Source organism: Benincasa hispida, chromosome 9 (genome assembly GCF_009727055.1).
Source record: "Benincasa hispida cultivar B227 chromosome 9, ASM972705v1, whole genome shotgun sequence".
Classification (NCBI taxonomy): Eukaryota; Viridiplantae; Streptophyta; class Magnoliopsida; order Cucurbitales; family Cucurbitaceae; genus Benincasa; species Benincasa hispida.
The window spans coordinates 71,407,559-71,425,943 of NC_052357.1; the positions used below are offsets into that span (position 1 = coordinate 71,407,559).

The 18,385-nt window shown below is 34.3% G+C and overlaps 2 protein-coding genes across 3 annotated transcripts; one reads left to right on the forward strand and one right to left on the reverse strand.

The window, feature by feature from the left end:
- Nucleotides 1–10,331: 10,331 nt before the first annotated feature.
- LOC120084878 lies at nt 10,332–11,018 on the reverse strand. Its single transcript, XM_039040689.1, has one exon. It carries the CDS (start codon nt 11,016–11,018, stop codon nt 10,332–10,334), a length of 687 nt encoding a protein of 228 aa, XP_038896617.1.
- Nucleotides 11,019–14,736: 3,718 nt separating this feature from the next.
- On the forward strand, nt 14,737–18,085 carry LOC120086154 (probable N-succinyldiaminopimelate aminotransferase DapC). Of its 2 annotated transcripts, XM_039042630.1 has the most exons (3): nt 14,737–14,892; nt 14,976–15,178; nt 16,600–18,085. In XM_039042630.1, exons 2-3 carry the CDS (start codon nt 14,984–14,986, stop codon nt 17,752–17,754), a joined length of 1,350 nt encoding a protein of 449 aa, XP_038898558.1. In that variant the 5' UTR covers nt 14,737–14,892; nt 14,976–14,983; the 3' UTR covers nt 17,755–18,085. The 2 variants fall into 2 exon arrangements, with proteins under 2 accessions (XP_038898558.1, XP_038898559.1); XM_039042631.1 differs by lacking the exon at nt 14,737–14,892 and having other exon boundaries at nt 14,900–15,178.
- Nucleotides 18,086–18,385: the final 300 nt, after the last annotated feature.

An 18,385-nucleotide genomic window follows, 5' to 3' on the forward strand; every position in this document is an offset into this window, starting at 1 on the left:
TCCTTTATCCATATACTACAGACCATTTTGGTTATCACTCAAGACATGATCCACTTGTATGTCACCACATACATGTTTGAGTCACATACAGATAACCAGAGATTTTATGTTTATTGGTTTGTGGTAAAGCAAATAAAACATTTAACCGAGCAAAATACAAGATGTGAAATAAATATCATATATTAACAATACAAGTGTTCGTACATACTGTTTACAAACTACAGGGCACGAGACTCTAGGGCATTAACCCCAATAGTTACAACTCTCTCCCTCTCTTTTCTCTCTACCCACATAAATGGGTGGTTGATGTTTTATAGGCATTTGATAGGAAGGAGTCTCTTTCATCATCCTGCAAGAAAGGAAGTCAAACAGATATACGTTATTGAATAGAGAAAATAGTGCTCTCTGTAAGTTTATGTGAAATTCCTTTCCCTTCTCTCGTCAATCAATTCTTTCCATCTTTCCAAACTAGTCAGAACCCACCACTCTTGGGTTCTTTACATGAGAATACTAAGGTCGCCATCGTGGTAGTGCCCACTTCTAGTTCGAGGGATTCTTGAAGATCTGTCTTCAAAGGTAAGGGTTTCTAAAACCTATTTTTTTTAAAGCGTGGTGTAATTTATGTAAATGCATAATTTGTTCTTTCTTGTCTGTAAAATTTTCATTCTATAAAAAATGGGATTGGGATGATCCCGCTTCCACTCAAGGTTCTCTTCAATTAGATCCTCTTCTAGAAGAGTGATACAGGTCGGGCGACGAAGAGTACGAAGAATACCATCAAGAGGAGAACACCACAGAAAAATAAAATGCGGTAGGTGTAGGAACTATGAGCATAATCGGTAAAACTACAGTAAACCGCTCACATCTGGGTGACCTACTGGATTAAATCCAAATGATTCAAATGTCGGTCGAGTGTGATTTTCTGTGTCACTTGTAATCCTCAATGTACATAGTCGGACTTATCAATTTCAAATGTATATCTTTTTCTCTTTATACATTCACGAATCTCTGGAAATGTCTATTCACGAATCTCTAGAAATGTCTCGCTCTCGCTCATCTCGCTTTGCCCTTTTTGCTCTCGCTAATCTCGCTCTCCCTTGTATAAATTGAATTAAGTGGTTGTCTATTCATGAATCTTTCTGGAAATTTCTCGCTCTCTTTGGATCTTGCTGTCGGTAATCTCGCTATCACTTACACAACTTTACTCAAGTTTGTCTATTCACGAATCTTTGGAAATATCTCGCTCTCACTAATCTTGTTATCCCTTATATAAATTTAATCAAGTAGTTGTCTATTCATGAACCTTTCTGGAAATGTCTCGCTCTCTCTGGGTCTCGCTCTCGCTAATCCCACTCTTATTTACACAACTTCCCTCGAGTTTGTCTATTCATGTTACTCAAATGTTTGTCTATTCATGTTAGTTCTATAGTGACAATTTAAATAAAATGTTAGTAAAATTACATCAATAATATACATAATGTACATGTACATCAATAATATGGAGTGTTTGTCCACAACTGACATGTCGATTACGTCCTATAGTCATTCATCTTCTCCTGGGTGATTACAGAAGGGGAACTACCCGTCACCAAATGCTTTAAGAATTTTACTACAAATATTCCACAATCTAGTGACCCATGTTGTGTGTTCGTAGCAGTAGGTCGGGATATTTTCCAGCGAGACGTTTCTATGTCTGACTTCCAACATTTGAAGTCATAATAGATATGAAGCGATGGTAGGGTGTAAGTTAATGGTTCAAGGCAAGTTTCCAGCTTCTTCTTCGATGTCATGGATGGTAGTGAATCGAATACAAACAACCGACCTCTATTTAGATCGAATGCAATCAACATCCAATATTGATTGATGTTTGTTACCGTATACATGAAGTCCACATCTGACCACTTGACATCAATTTACCCATGACATAATTCGGATACGTCTCTTCCCCTCATACTACGACAACATGAAAAGTCGACTTGTTCTTAATATGTTTGTAGACCCCATCTCGAGCATTAAGGTGGCTCTGCACAGCGAAATGAACATTAAAAACACATGATAGTCAACCAACGTAGACCTATTCAGAAGTGTAGTAAATGGTTATCGTTATTCCAATTGGCAGGATGGTGAAGTTGTTCATACACATTTCTGATCACCTATAGAATTTATCTTTTACGAACTGAAACAGGATATTTAGGGTCTGCATCCAGAACAAGATATACGTTAGGAGAGCGGAGTTCACTGTATGTACTTGGTAAAAAGGACGAGGATTGTAAACTTACGTCACACTCAACCTATGAACTTGGTTCGATCAACTCCTGGAAAAATGACTTGGATAATGGTCTAAATTCATTTTCTCCAACCTCATTGTCCGTATTCTTATCGGAAATCAAGTTCATCATTTTTGTGAATACAGCAGGTGGAACCTCATGCTCCAAGGAGTACTGGATTGTTGCTTTAAACCATGTCGTAGGTACCCCAAAGAGAGGGTACTTAATCTCCAGACAGTTCAAAGGAAGTTAAACCTTAATTTCCTTCTGTTTTTTTGTTTTCTTCTTTGGTTCGATTGAAGGTGTGTATTTATCAACAGTCTTTCTCTTACGAGTTGTTTTTCGACTCTCTACCATAACCTACAGAAATATAACAAAATAGTGAACATGTCGAATAACAAATATAAAAAAAGAGATTTTCGAATCACATAATGATCATACATGTGAATCAAGATGTATGGTGTCAGAGTGTGCGATAGGCGGTGGATCTAGCATGTATTGTTTCTCAGAAGGTGAAACCTCATACTCCTCCCTACTCGTATATGGAGGTGGAAAGATAGTGGGCAAGCAACGGTTGAGGTAACAGGGTGAGAAATAGACGAGGTTGTGATATCAGGCTCTATGGGTGGTTGAAGAATGATAAGAAAGGTCGTGATATCAGATTGTACAAACGAATCAAGATGTATAGTATCGGACTGTACAAGTGAGGTAGGTGACCTAGGTAGAAGTAGGGTGGGCGACCTAGCTAGAGGTGGGGTAGACAACCTAGTAGGGGTGGTCATTCAAACTGCAAAAATCGAACCGTTTCTAAAAACTGAATTGAACCAAAAACTCAGTGAAATCGAAAAATGTGGTTCAATCCGGTTTGAAAAATTTTTGAAATCGAATTTGAAACTGAATCGAACCGTTTTTAATTTTGTAAAAAATATAACATGGATTTTTTAAAAATGCCAAAATCGGATTTGAAACCAATGGTTCAGTTCGAACCAATAAATCTATTCAGTTTGGTTTCACATTTTAAAAAATTCGGTTCATTCGATTTGACCTCCGAACCGAACCGTTTCCACCCCTACAACCTAGGTAAAGATGGGGTAGGCAACCTAGGTAGAGGTGGGGTAGGTGACCTAGGTGGAGGTAGGGTAAGTGACCTAGGTACATGTTATGTTGGTGATCGAGATAGAGTCGGGATGGGTGAAATGGTGGCATCGTGGCCTGTCTATGGAGTGGGGGACCTCGTCGCCTCAAACACCATGNGTCGGGATGGGTGAAATGGTGGCATCGTGGCCTGTCTATGGAGTGGGGGACCTCGTCGCCTCAAACACCATGGAAACTTTCATAGACTGTAATAGAGACAAAATAGTTGACAATTTTTCTCTGATGTCTCTTGTATCCATCTCCAGGTTTAATACACGACCATCCAAGCTCGATATTGAGCTGTCAATACTTTGTAGATACAAATATACAAGAGGATCAACATTGGCTCCCTCCCTATGGCTCGAAACCTCAGGCTTAAAATGATCTCCTCGGGGACAGAACGCTGCTCCTCAGGCTCAGGACGTACGTCACTCACTGACACATCATGAAACATATTCTCGCTGGGGGTGTAAGTAGACTGGTGGATGTTCATGTCCACATAAGATTTGTCGTCCCTCACTCCATCTTCTGAATTATCCTGCTTATCATCTTCCCCACCTTCAAAACTATCCTCTGAACTACTGTCACTCTCTGAACTACTGAAGCTCCCTGAACTCTCGATGTCGGAGTGTACTTGTCTCACGACCCGTCTATCAATTGGGGTATCTCGAAACTTCTTCTTAACATCGAACATGATAAGACCCTCTTTGACTTTTGTATGCATTAAGGATCCAATCTAGTAAGATGGTTAGTGTACATTTAACAACCGAATAAACATAATGTGGCTAGATTACACTTACATTTTGAAACTAAAAAATTTCTCTCTCGAGTACTTTGATGACACCGAGTAGGAGCATGACCACCGTAATATACGAGGCACTGCTACCTTTCTCTTTTGAATAGCAAAATTCTCTGCTATTGACGATAGAATCTCATACGTCCACACCTAAATATGAAAAAATTCGTATTTATAACTATGTTAATGTTAAACCAAAAATAAAGTTAAGTTAAGGAACATCTACATTGAATTCTTAGGGAAATCCACGGAGCGAGTACTTCACAACATAATTTTTATTTTCTCTCGCCTTCTCCTTGTATAAACCAACCTTATCATTTAGTGCAGTATTGAGGGCGTCGAGTGTCCTCTGCCAAATAATTGTACCCCAATCAAGATTATTGTAATAATCTTTGTCTTCAACATCTTCAAATAAAGTATGATCAACAACACTCTTTTGCTTGTTTTTACCCCTCGTTGTAATTGTGTAATATACTAGGGTGATTTCAATAGCATCATTGTCGTTTTTAAATACCAAATTATTATATTCTTCTTCTTTTAAATTCAGGTGGAATCAATCTAAGGTCGATCGATTACCAAAGTACCTTGTCGCAAGTTCTTGTAAGGACTGCTCACTCCGTATAACTCGTCGGAGACTGTCACAAACCAGTGATCAATAAAAAATCATCATTCGAAAATGTGATGACCTTTCCTCTGACAAAGAAACTAATCGAGTCCGCTCTCTGCTTTTTCACTTCCCTAAATAACATATGGTGGATAAGTGGGCTATTGAATACAAGTTCAATGTCTACAAATTGCCCAAAAACTGTTCTCTTGAACATCTCTAACTACCTTCTGGTAAGCTTCTCCTTCACAATCATGTTGGCATTCGCAACGTGGGCTAGACTTGTTACTTGTCTAGGAAACCTATCAGCTTCACGTATTTTCAAAGTTTTTGATATTTTAAATTACTCCTGCATTGTATGAACATTCAATTTATCAGTTAACATGTTCGTACTAAAAAATCACTAACAACACATACTGTTAAAGTCTCGCTCTCGCTTATCTTGCTCTTGTCCGTTTCGCTCTCGTCCCGTCTTCGCCCTATATCGCTCTCGCAAAACTCGCTCTCTACCTTGTCTGGCTCTAACTATATCTTCTTCGTCACCAACCAATGTAGAACGCATCGAAAACACATTAAAACCCAAAATAAAAAACATACGCGATCAATTAAACCCCGAAACCCACAGAACGTGACGACTGATCAAGCGAACCAACCTAAATAGACGCAACACAACATGTAAGATAAAAATTAAATTCACTTAACCAAGAACTTCGATTACAGTAGTAGAGAACTTCGATTACGGAAGTAGATGGACGATGGTTTTGCAGAGCGAGATTGAACGACACTTACACGAGAATTTTGAGCGACTGGAATGACCGTTGCATTCGAGCACACGAGTATCGTATAGATTTGAGGGGCATTTTTGTAATCTCATACCGTGATGACGTAAGCAGAGGGTCAATTGACAATTTTTTTAGAAAATTAGGTCATTTGGCATTATGGACCGAAATATTAGGTCATCGGCCCAAATTTCCTAAGTTAGGACTCAATATGATGGTTGAGGCCCATTTGCGAAAAATATTTATTTATTTATTATTTACTTATTGAAGAATATTAGCTATAATATTATTTTAATTTTTAATCAACATTTTAAAACTACCATTAAAATAAAAATTTTATCGAAACTGGAACGTAAAATAGTATATCTATGATCTATAAATGATTTAAATTTTCATTATAGACTATATTCATTTAAAATTCAAATTTTTTTACTTAATTTTAAAAAATTTATTAAATATTAATATTATATATTAACTTTGAAATAATTTTTTTATTTACAAGTGGAAAAAGTTTAGGTGTATGTTATATAATTCAACCTTATTATTACCAATTATTTTATATATGTTAATTGTACATAAAATTTTAATTTCATCAACTCAAATCCTAAATTGTACAACTATTGCATTTATTATTTTAAGTGCAATTTCTCTACAAATTCCTAATTTTAACAAAAGGCAAATTAAGGTTTCGAAAGTAATTAATGTGGATGAAATCATGTTAAATACATGAGTAAAGATCAAAATGATTACCATATTCATTTTAAAAAAGATTTATCATAGAATAACTACGTAGGTTGACTTTCCTATGCATCCCGACTAAGGTCTCACAAACGTGCACTTCCTTATGCCCCGCTTCACTAAAGTCACTCAATTTCCAAAAAAAAAAAAAAAAAAATCATGTGGCTTCTATCAACACATATTATTCATTATTGACTAGTGAGAAAAAAAGTTGTTGATGTTCCTTCAAATGAAAGCTTGTGAAAGGACAAAGTTATACTTAAATTATTCAACTTTAAACGTAAAAATGGTTATTGTGATTTTTTTTTTTTTTTTTTTTTAAGGACAGAAGACTATTTGAGAAAATACTTGATGGTATTTTGTTTAGTGAAAGAATGGTCGGAAACGTAACCAAAAGTTTCACATTGGTTGAATATAGAAAATATTATTGGTATATAAGTTATGACAACTATCTCTATTTGTACAAGACAATTTTGAGTGAAACTAAAAACAAAGTTACGAGAGTTTGTCAAAATTACATTGTTGTAGAGATATGTGTAGTGTTAGTGTCCAAAGTCCCCAACAAGTACAAATTCTAATGTATAATTTTGTATTTCAAAATGATCGATCACTTTCTTTCTAAAATAAGCTCTATTTGGGATTGCTGTAACTTTTAAAATAATTGTCGGCAACTGGACTTTTAGAAAAATCAGCTGTGAAGAGAAGTAAAATGGTATTTGGAAAATTTTCAACTTAAACTTGAAAAAGTAAGTTTGGTAAATAATTTTTTTTTAAAAAAAAAAATCTTATTTTAGATATAATAACTAAAGTAGACTTGCAATCAATTTTTGTAAATTTCTTTTGTAATTTAAAATTTTAATAATTGTTTAGTATGATAAATTTTGTTTATTATAGATAATTTTTTAAAATATTAAGGAAAATAGCTTTATTTTAAAAAATAAATATAGTATACTTTTTTTAAAAAAAAAAATTATACATTTAAAGGGAAAATATACTTGATTAGATGAGAAATAGATAATATATAAAATAAATCTTTTTTTTTAAAGTATAAATTGAAAATAAAATATTAATTAAAAACTCTACTTGATTTTAGGAGAATCTAAAAGGTGGATACTCCTTTTAAAGTAACCATGAAATTAACTGTATTTTTAAAAGAGATTTTAACAAATTTAAGATTTTTTTTAAAAAATAATATTTTTTAATAAATAATGACAAAAATAGGGTTGGGGGGAATATTTTCAAAAATAGATATTTTGGAAAAGTATTGACAGATTTAGGGTAGTGAAATCGTGTACCCGATACACGAGTTCGCTTATTTTTTATTTTATTTTTTTTGTTTAAAGTATAAAAATTACTTTGCAATTGGGAAGTCCTTAGATTCTTATGGTTTATGTTTGTATTATTTAGAAGAATGAGTTTCAGAAGGTTTGCATAATTTACAAGCTTGAAATTTATAAATATTTGAATGTACAAATCTTTGAGATGAGTTTTGAATACTTTTGTACTTCTATTATTTCAAATTACTAGTTTAAGTAAAACACAAAATTATATTTGGCTTATAAAACTAAAATTCATGAATGAAAAATTTGTATCCAAATGTTCTAATTTATGTGTTGGACAAATAATGCTAAAATTAGTATAACTCAACGGACATAAAATTTGTACTTTTGACTCTGATGATATTAAATAATATTTACAATTAATTCTTTTGAGATTTACAATTTGAAAATGATATAATGTGGGATTTAAAAACGACCTCCCCTGGCCCTTACTCCTCAGGGGGTTGTCTTCGTGTCCCTCTAAATTAGGTTTACTCCATTGTCGCGCTCGTCTACAACGAATATGTCTTCGATCGGTGTCAGCAACATTGAGTCGTCTTGTTTGTTGAATAATACTTTCTACGTTCATCAATGTTTGTTGACACATTGAACCCAATTCTGGAAGGTTGTTCTGCACTGAATATTGTTGAACTTCGCCGATAAAATTATTCTCTAGAATAAAAAAAATATATTAAACAATATTCATATTATATACATGGAAAATGCCTAATTTGAAATATCTTACCATGCAGTAATAGTAAGCGCCGTCTGGTGAGATAATTCGTCTTGTGATCGAATTGTACCAGGGAAAGTAGTCGTCTGATACAGTTGGCTCATCTGTTAATTCTCCCTGTGCACAACGATCACGTCGTCCATGCCAGTAGGATAAATACTCCGCATGGATTCTGACGCCAGTCTTGGTCGTGCTTACCCCTTAAATCGATCTAGTATAGTTCTGGGAGTGTATAGGACAACGAAGATATCGTTTGTCGCATCCCGAACGTCTCAACACACGATCTGGATGATGCCACTCTACTATATGGAAGCATATAAGAGGGCTAACGGTCAACCAGATGTCTTCACCATCATGACAATAATCAGGTAATGATGACCAAATCTGTGAGTATGGCGTCCAAATAACCTGACAAAAAATAATAATAATAATAAGTATACATATAAAAAATTTTAAATATTCATTTATATACATATTTACTACCTGATTGGGCGTCAGCATGTCGAATGTTTTCCTGTACACGAGCAACATATTTGCTGACTGTTCCGAGGCAGCTAATACACCACTCCATCTAAAATTATAAAAAAATAAAATTAATTTATATTCTTACATAAAATGGTAACAAAATAAATATATTATTAGGGCCTGTAGTTGGACTTGTGGTGCTAGAATTGAAAATCGATTATAAGCCCACACTTGTAATAATATCAGTGGCCCCGCTATTTCCAACGCTTGTGCATTGGAAGCCCGACAAAGTTCTCTGTACAACTATGCAAGACATGCACCACCCCACGAGTACGTACCAGCGTGCTCAAAATCAGACAATAATGGGAGGAACATGAGATGCACCAGAGTATTTAACTTGTCAGCAAATAAAAATCCTCCAATAAGCTACATGATGTATTCTCGTGCGTACCTACGTACGCTGATGTCGTCAGCATTGGGAGGTAATTCGAGAAACTGGGACGCCAACCAAGGGATACTCAATCTTGATTCCTTCAGATCTTGAACGCCTAAGAGCTCTTCACAGACGTTTTTCTAGTCATACTGTAGTGAGCCTGTCAGTGGTTGCCCGTCCACTCTTAACCCAAATTGTACGGCGACATCCTGCAGCGTAATAGTGTATTCCCCACAAGGCAGGTAAAATGTATGGGTCTATGGTCTCCAGCGCTTAACTAGAGCAGTAATCAGGTGCCAATTAAGCTGGATGAAACCAATCTGTGGAACCCTAAGAAAACCCGCCTCCTGAATATATGGAATGATGCGATGATCAAATGGGATAGTACTCTGTGCAGTCGGCTCCCTCCTCCGACAACTCAACACTGTAGTGGAAGAACTATCCCATATTGTCTGTGAACGATGCGTGTTTTGTTGGTACAATTGGACAGGATTAGAAGGACTAGGCTCCATTACCTAAAAAGTTCAAATTATATTACATAATAAAACCGATAACATAAAAGATACATAAAAAGTACATAAGAAAATACAATTACATAAAATAAGTTTATTAAATAAATTCATTATAAATACATAAAGAATACAAATACATGAAATATAAAATTACATGGAAATTTACTATTTACACAAATAATACAAATACATGAAATAAAGAATACAAGTAAAAAAATCAAAATCAAAATCCTAATGACCCAAAGACGACGAAGCGCCAAGTGTACGGTGTGGACAAGTGCATATTTTGTATATATATCCCCACGATCGAGTGCTTCACTGATTTCTTGTCTCCGGCGTTCAAAATACAATAGTGTGTGGTACAATATTAGCCTAACCAAAGAAGTAATGGGTAACATTCTAGCACCTTTAAAAATCAGAGTCATCCACCCATAGCGGTACCCACCGTCATGTGACTGTGTCCATTTTTCTAAGTCAATGTCTGAAAAAAATTCAAGACATTCAGGGTGCAATTGTTTCAATTCTTTCATGCATCGAATGAACTTACGCCTTTAGTGTTGATTTCCGGCCTTAAACACCAAATTTTTTAGTTGCTTCGATTTATATCTTGTATTGAAATTACTGGCAACATGGCGAAGACAATATCGGTGGTACGCTCTGGGTTCATTCCAACCAATTTCTTCATTATTAATTGCAGCAAGAATGCCCTTATATCTGTCAGAAATCAAGTAAATACCCTCTCTTTGGGTAACATATTCACGCAATGCCCACAAAAACCATGACCAGCTGGACGAATTATCACCTTCTACGATAGCAAAAGCAAGGGAAAATATATGTCCGTTTGCATCAACAGATAAGGCTGTTAATAATTTTCCCTTATACTTTCCGTATAGATAAGTTCCATCAATCTGGATTAATGGCCTACAATGGTTGAACCCTTCTCTACCAAAAGACCAAAAAACTCGTCCAAAAATAGTCGTACCTGGCACATCAGAGGGAAGGAAAAACCAGTCTATTTGTATTCCTGGGTTGTAATGAACAACAACACTCAGCCAATACGGAAGCTCCGAATATGATTTCTCCCAGACGCCAAACACAGCAATTAACGCTTTTCTCTTGGCTTGCCACACCCGTCTATAATTGACATTATAGCCATGTTGTCTTTTAATGGCTTCTTGAAGTAAGGCCACAGGTACTCCAGGATCAGCTCTAACCAAATTTTGAATTTCGATACTCATGAAATTTGAATCCAGCTGTGAATGATCTTGTGTCAACTTTGAAAACAAACACGAGTGTTCTCCTTGAAGTTTTGTGATTTCGAACATCCCATGACATTTGCGCTGACATGCCCATAGCCTCCAAGCACACCCGTCACTCCAGGATTTACATTTAACATACCAAAGGTCTTAATTTGATTCCACTACGACAATTTTGTAGTGTTTCGTCATACAATATTTTTTTACAGCAAACTGTAAATCTTCTTTGGTATTAAATAACATCCCCTTATGTATTAAACTACAGTTATCTACTCCTACATTCCTTTCTTCCAAAGTAGACTCTAGTTCAAACGTTGAATTTGTCATTTCCCAATCTATTTGGTTAAACATTTCCGACGAGATCTTGTTCACCACTACCGTCGTTTCCAAATAATTCATCCACTTCAACGTCGATGTCACTATCTCCATCATTTCCAGGTGTAAGAATTACTAAATCTTCGACATATTTATTATGTTTTTTTCAACTGTTATAGTTGACAAAAAAAATATGTTAATATGTCAACCCAACAAACTCTAATTTCTAAGTTTTCTAAGTTTAAATCAATCATATATAAACTATATAATACACTATACATAAAACATACATAAATTATACATACATAAATAAACATAAACTATACATAAACTATAGTTTATACATACATAAATAAATTATACATACATACATAAACTATACATACATACATATATAAACTATACATACATAACTATACATAAACTATAAATACATACATACATACATAAATAAATTATACATACAAAAACTATACATACATAAACTATAACTATTTATACATACATAAACTATAACTATTTATACATATATAAACTATAACTATAACTATTTATACATACATAAACTATAACTATTTACACATACATAAACTATAACTATTTACACATACATAAACTATAACTATACATAAACTAACTATACATAAACTATACAAAATGTACAAAATTCAGCCCAAAAACATGCAAAAACATACATATAAATACAGATCAGCCCAACTAGAGAAAGAAATATACCAAGCAAAATTTGGCAGCAAAAAATGTAGGAAAATCGAGAACCACGACCGCTAGATTCAGTGAATATCAAATGGAGGACTGAAAGTCAAGCAAAATCAAAGTTTTGAAAGATTTCGGTGAAATAGAGGCTTCGGTGAGGAAAATCAACGATGGTTTCAGTGAGGGGTCGATGATTTCGGTAAGGGATCGACGGTTTGGACGAGGAAAATCGGCGGTAAGGAATATGAGTAGCCGTTTCGGTGAGGAAGAAGAAGGGTTGGGGCGGAGCTTTTAAGGCGTGGAAGTCGTGTACCGCGTGTACCCGGTACACGATTTCCTCAGTCAAACCTGCATGACTGCCACGCCAGACTGGGCGTACCAGGTGGCCAGGGAATCGTATATCCGATACATGATTTAGGCCTTATCGTGTACCCAGTACATGATTTAGGTGTAATCGTGTACCCAATACACGATTTAAACACCTATTTTTGGGAATACTTTCCCCACAACTCTATTTTTGTCTTTATTTATTAAAAAAACATTATTTTATAAAAAAAAATTCAAATTTAATTTAAATCTGTTTTACCAAATGTAAAAAAATAGTTAAGATTTTTTTCAAATGACTTATTGACAAAGCTAACACAATACCAAATACAGCCAAAGCTCATTAGATTGATGCCCATACATTTCATAATTCAAATGTCAAATTAAAAATATAAGAAGTTGTAGAAGATAAACTTTGATTTTAAAGTTTATGCGATTCTTCTTATCACACTTTGTAAAAAAGATAAACTTTGATTGATTTTTCTTTTTCTCTTTCATTTCCTGTCCTTTATTGTAAATGCCATCTTTTTTTCAATCTATCTTGTTATACTTAAATTACGTCATGCGTAAGGATGTTAAAAAAATCCGATGATTCGAAAAAATCGATCTATCCAATTTAACTCGTACAATTTTAGGTTGGGTTATCAACTCATTTGAAAGGATTGGGTTATCAACTCATTTGAGTTGGGTTGTATTCAAATAAATGAAAATTTTATGGGTTGGGTTGGTTCATAGATTCACCTAATATAAGCCAAACCAACCCCAACCAACCCAAATTTATTATTAACTTTAAAATATATATTTTTATTACTTATAACATAATTATTTATACATATATTGATTTTAATTTTATTTAATTTTAATATTTTTTTAATAATTTATTTTTTAACAACTCTTAAAAGTAGTTTCTTTGTACTTTAAATAGAAAATTTTCATTATATAAATTGAAATTTAGTTATTAATCTTAATTCAATATATGAAAACAATTAATTAGATTTTTATAGTTTAGTTGGGTTGGGTTGGGTTCATTTTTTTAATAAGAGTCATTTGGGTTGAAAATGTTTACAACTCGAACAATTGTGTTGGATCTAAAAAATCTTTTAACCCAACTCAATCCAATCCATGAACACCTCTCAAACTCACTTTGTTAACACCCCTAAGTCATGTGAATGTCAAACTCACTTGGTTAGAAAAATAGTATTATAAGAAAAATGGAATGTTTTTATTTTTATTTTTTTTATACATATCTCGTCTTTCACTTTTTTAATATTATTATTTAGTACACCTTACCAGAATAATAGTTTTAAGTTAAAATATCTTATTGGATATAATTATATATTTCAATTTCTCTCGATAAGTCACTCTTTAATTTCGATTATTCGTTTAGTTATTTAATCACATAATTAAAATATTTAAAAGTTAAAATACTATTTACGTCACCTATTTTAAAACTTGCTCTTTTGTAATCTATTAAATTTACCTTTAATAAATTTTAAATTTAGTTTATACTTCTAATTTATTGTTGATTTTTTTTAAAAAAATATTTTAAGAATTTAATAGTCCTTTTGCTATAAATATTAGAAACACACAACATTACCATATTCCTCCCTCCTCAATTTTATTAGATCATTTTTAATTCAAAATGAAACTGTAAATACTACTATACTTCAAAGGTTATTTATTAAAGTAATTCTAAAACCATGTTTACTTTTTCTTTATTAAAAAATTAAATTTATTCGATAATTTTAAAACCTTATCTTCAAAGATAATACTCAGAATTTAAATGTGAATATATTGATTTTGAGTATAATAGTAATGAGAGATTCAAACTGTATTCATCTTGATCACTAATATATATCTATATGTCAATTGAGTTATACTCGTTTTGATTAACTACTTATATTTTTAGTATAACAAGTGAAGATATGAATGATCTAAACTATTGACTTCGAGAGTATAAATCTATGCTAATTAGTATCGGGCTTAACTATATTCACTTTGACACGAAAATTGGTTAATTAGTGGCAATATAAAATAGTTTTATTTTACGAGTAACCCAAATTTGGTTGGGTTAATACTTAATATCAAATGACTCATATTAAAAAAGTAATGAAAACTAACTTCTTGCTTATGTCACAGCATTATCAAACATCCATCTATTACGAATTGATGAAACTCTTATCACAAATTTGAGACCCATCACAATTTTTATACAAATATAAATTATCGTAAAATTTCATTCGAGTTTCATCAATTCGTTATGAATGAGTATCTGCCATTGCGAATGAACAATTTAACATGATTTTGTGCAGTAATAAAAAAAGATTAATTTTCATTTATGTTTAGAAAATGAGGTATTTGACAAACATCCAAGGTCCCATGAAGCATGTAATAACCACACATGTGTGAGCCCAAAATCAAAGGAGTCCATTTTCTTGGCAGGCGATTGACGCAGCCTCTGGCGAGCGTTGAACTCAGCAACTCTTGCGAAAGGAAAATCCAAGTAAAATTTCCCACATTCCTTCAATACTCCTACTTTTTCTCTTTTGTGCAGCTTAAACAAGAAATTCTTGTTCCACTATGCAGAATTTCTAATGCGGATCCAATGCACCTGGACCCTCAACCGCTTTCAATTCAGGCCTTCCGTTTCGTTCAGATGTATTAATATTCAGCCAACGCCAAGTTCTTTTCGCTCATCAGTTCTGGCCACCATGTCCACCGTTTCCACTGAAAACACCATCGTTTCCGACCAGAATGGATCGACCAACGACACTCATAAGCCATTACAGGTTAACCCTAGCTCCCTAATCTCTTATTCCCTCGTGGGTTTCTGTTCGATTCGATGGTGGGTTTTTCTTTTCCATCGCCTCTTGGTGGAATTGGGTTTGGCATACTCATGTTCTTGATTAGATTTCCCATTTATTTTCTGGGTCATGCTTAAATTTTCGATTTTGTTTTCCTTTCTTGCGCTACCTTATGATAGATTATCGAGAGATGCAGTCTGTGGAACCTTGCTAATTTACTGTTAGTTCCTCATTTTGTGCAAATTGAGGAGTTTTAGTTTGTTGGGTGCGCTTTGGAATGGATTTTCAGTTGCTTAATACAGGAACAACTGGGTTATGATTGATTTCAGCCGTTTGAATTCGATGATTTTTGGGTTTGTTTGGAAATGGTTTAGTATGTTATGTTCATGGATCCACTTATCAATTTTACATTCCCTTGGTGGTGAAGTGTGTGTTTGGAATGACTTTTTAAGAAATGTTTTAGTGTTTTTATAAATTTCTGTATTATTTTTAATGATCTAATCGAATACTATGGAAATGTTGAAAAATATTGTTAATGGGCATACTACTAACACACATGTCATCCTTTCAAAAAGTAATATCAAACTCATTCTTGCCCTTTTTTGGTCAGCATTCACAGGAATCTGAAAGTTCAGATTCCTTTTTACCAACTTCAAGCTTTTGCATTGCTCTTATATCATACCAACCAACTGTCCACTTACCCAAAAAATTTTGTAACTGTGATGGCTTACATTTTATGAAGTACTCCAACTCTGCGTCATTCTTCTTTTGTTCTCAATATAAGTTCCATTTCCTATCAAAAGAAAAAATTGTAGGTTTATTTTCTCCCACTCATCATTCAGCCATACCATTAGATTTGTATGTTACAGAATGATCCTCTTTTATTTAGTAATAAGTTGTCGGTATTACTGATATAGTGATATACTATTTAAACGAGTAAATCGGATGTTTGAATCTACTTCACTAGCCTTTATTTGAATTTTCTGGTGAAGCAATAGCACCTAGAATAAGCTGTATTTTCATATAAACAGATCTGGCATTACGTTTTCAATTGAGCATGCTTGACTTTCCTTCTCCGGTTACCATTCCTATCTTTTGTACTTAAATGACTGCTGTTATGTTGTTCTTTTAGTATCTGCTGCATGTTATCTTTTGTCAATGTCAAGAGTGAATATCGACTATGATTATAATGCTTGGATTATGATATGATTCCCTGATTTTGGTTCCTTATTGGCCGAAGAAGCTTTAATATGTATATAAGATATGTTTTCGTACAGTAAGGTAGGGATTTTTAAGGACTGTATGCTTGAATGGAAGAATAGTTTTTCATCAGAACTTCAAAGTTGGATAATCTTTATTGTTAGCCTCATTGATATTGCCTTTGAATAAACTGCTCTGTTTGGTAGGTTTCAAACCGGCTCGAAAAGTTCAAAACAACCATTTTCACTAGAATGAGTAACTTGGCAATTCAGTATGGGGGAATAAACCTCGGCCAAGGTTTTCCAAACTTTGATGGTCCCGATTTTGTAAAGGAAGCAGCAATTCAAGCCATCAAGGACGGGAAAAATCAATATGCTCGTGGATATGGAGTGCCAGATTTGAACTTGGCCATTGCTGAGAGATTCAAGAAAGATACTGGACTTGTTGTTGATCCTGAGAAGGAAGTTACAGTTACCTCCGGGTGCACCGAAGCAATTGCTGCAACCATGCTTGGGTTAATAAATCCTGGAGATGAGGTTATCCTTTTTGCTCCTTTTTATGATTCTTATGAAGCCACTCTATCAATGGCTGGTGCCAAAATCAAGTGCATCACATTACGCCCTCCAGATTTTGCTCTCCCTATAAATGAGCTCAGGTCTGCAATCTCAAAGGATACACGGGCAGTTCTTATTAACACGCCACACAACCCAACCGGAAAAATGTTCACAAAGGATGAATTGAATGAGATTGCCTCTCTCTGCATCGAGAATGATGTGTTAGTTTTTGCTGATGAAGTTTATGACAAGTTGTCTTTTGAAATGGACCACATTTCCATAGCCTCTCTTCCGGGAATGTACGAGCGCACCGTTACCATGAATTCGTTAGGAAAAACATTCTCCCTCACTGGTTGGAAGATAGGGTGGGCAATCGCCCCGCCTCATTTGACATGGGGTGTGCGACAAGCACATGCTTTCCTTACGTTTGCTACTTCCACTCCAATGCAGTCAGCTGCTGCTACAGCTCTCCGAGCACCTGATTCTTACTATGAGGAGCTGAGGAAAGATTATTTAGCAAAGAAAACCATTTTAGAAAAGGGACTGAAGGCAGTTGGTTTCAAGGTCTTTCCATCAAGCGGAACCTACTTTATCATTGTCGACCACACCCCTTTCGGGTTGAAGAATGACGTCGAATTTTGTGAGTATCTGATCAAAGAAGTTGGAGTTGTTGCTATTCCAACCAGTGTTTTCTACCTTAACCCAGAAGATGGGAAAAATCTAGTTAGATTTACATTCTGCAAAGATGAGAACACCCTCAAGGCCGCTGTAGAGAGGATGAAGGAGAAGCTAATAAGGAAGTCGTGATTGCGGAGAGCCTAGTTTCGTCAAAAAAATAAATTTTAACTTCATATAAATGCTTCCATTCGAGTAGAATATGAGCTAGCTCTTTCCCCTGGTACTTTGAAGTTCAATTTATGGCATCAATGAAAGGAAAAATCTAGTCGAATAAACATTTACAGTTGCTTTGTTTGTTTGTAGCGGATAATTATTGTAAAAGCTACAACAATATTGTCTTAAGTGCGGTAGATTTCTCTTTATCTCCAAATTATTTTCGTATGGCTTCAGCAGTAAAATACAGCGGTGTAAGCTGGTTTGTTTTGATTGGTATGTATACTGAAAGAACCAAAATTGATAACGTCTCTGGTCTAGAATTTGAAATTTGGATCTGACACTTGATGACTCGACATTCTGACATTCCTCTACTATCTAACAAAGTCATCTTTGTTTATCATAAACTATTTTTAAGAGTAAAAACTATCCTCACAAATTAAACAGGTTTTCTTCAAGAGGTCACCCTACATAGAATTACTCCCACATTGTTGATATATATTCTTAGTCATATTTTCATATCATTAGGATCATTATTATTCGGATATGATCTTGGTTAATTTATGTACCTTTCCTAAACTTGGGTGTTACACAAATCAACCAACAA

What these genes read in the sequence shown, in the direction of transcription:
- LOC120084878 (XM_039040689.1), bottom strand. Translation starts at nt 11,018, where the DNA reads ATGAGTATCGAAATTCAAAATTTGGTTAGAGCTGATCCTGGAGTACCT.
- LOC120086154 (XM_039042630.1), top strand. Translation starts at nt 14,984, where the DNA reads ATGCGGATCCAATGCACCTGGACCCTCAACCGCTTTCAATTCAGGCCT. An exon ending in ACACTCATAAGCCATTACAG is followed by an intron (nt 15,179 to 16,599) that starts GTTAACCCTAGC and finishes TCTGTTTGGTAG; the next exon opens with GTTTCAAACCGGCTCGAAAA.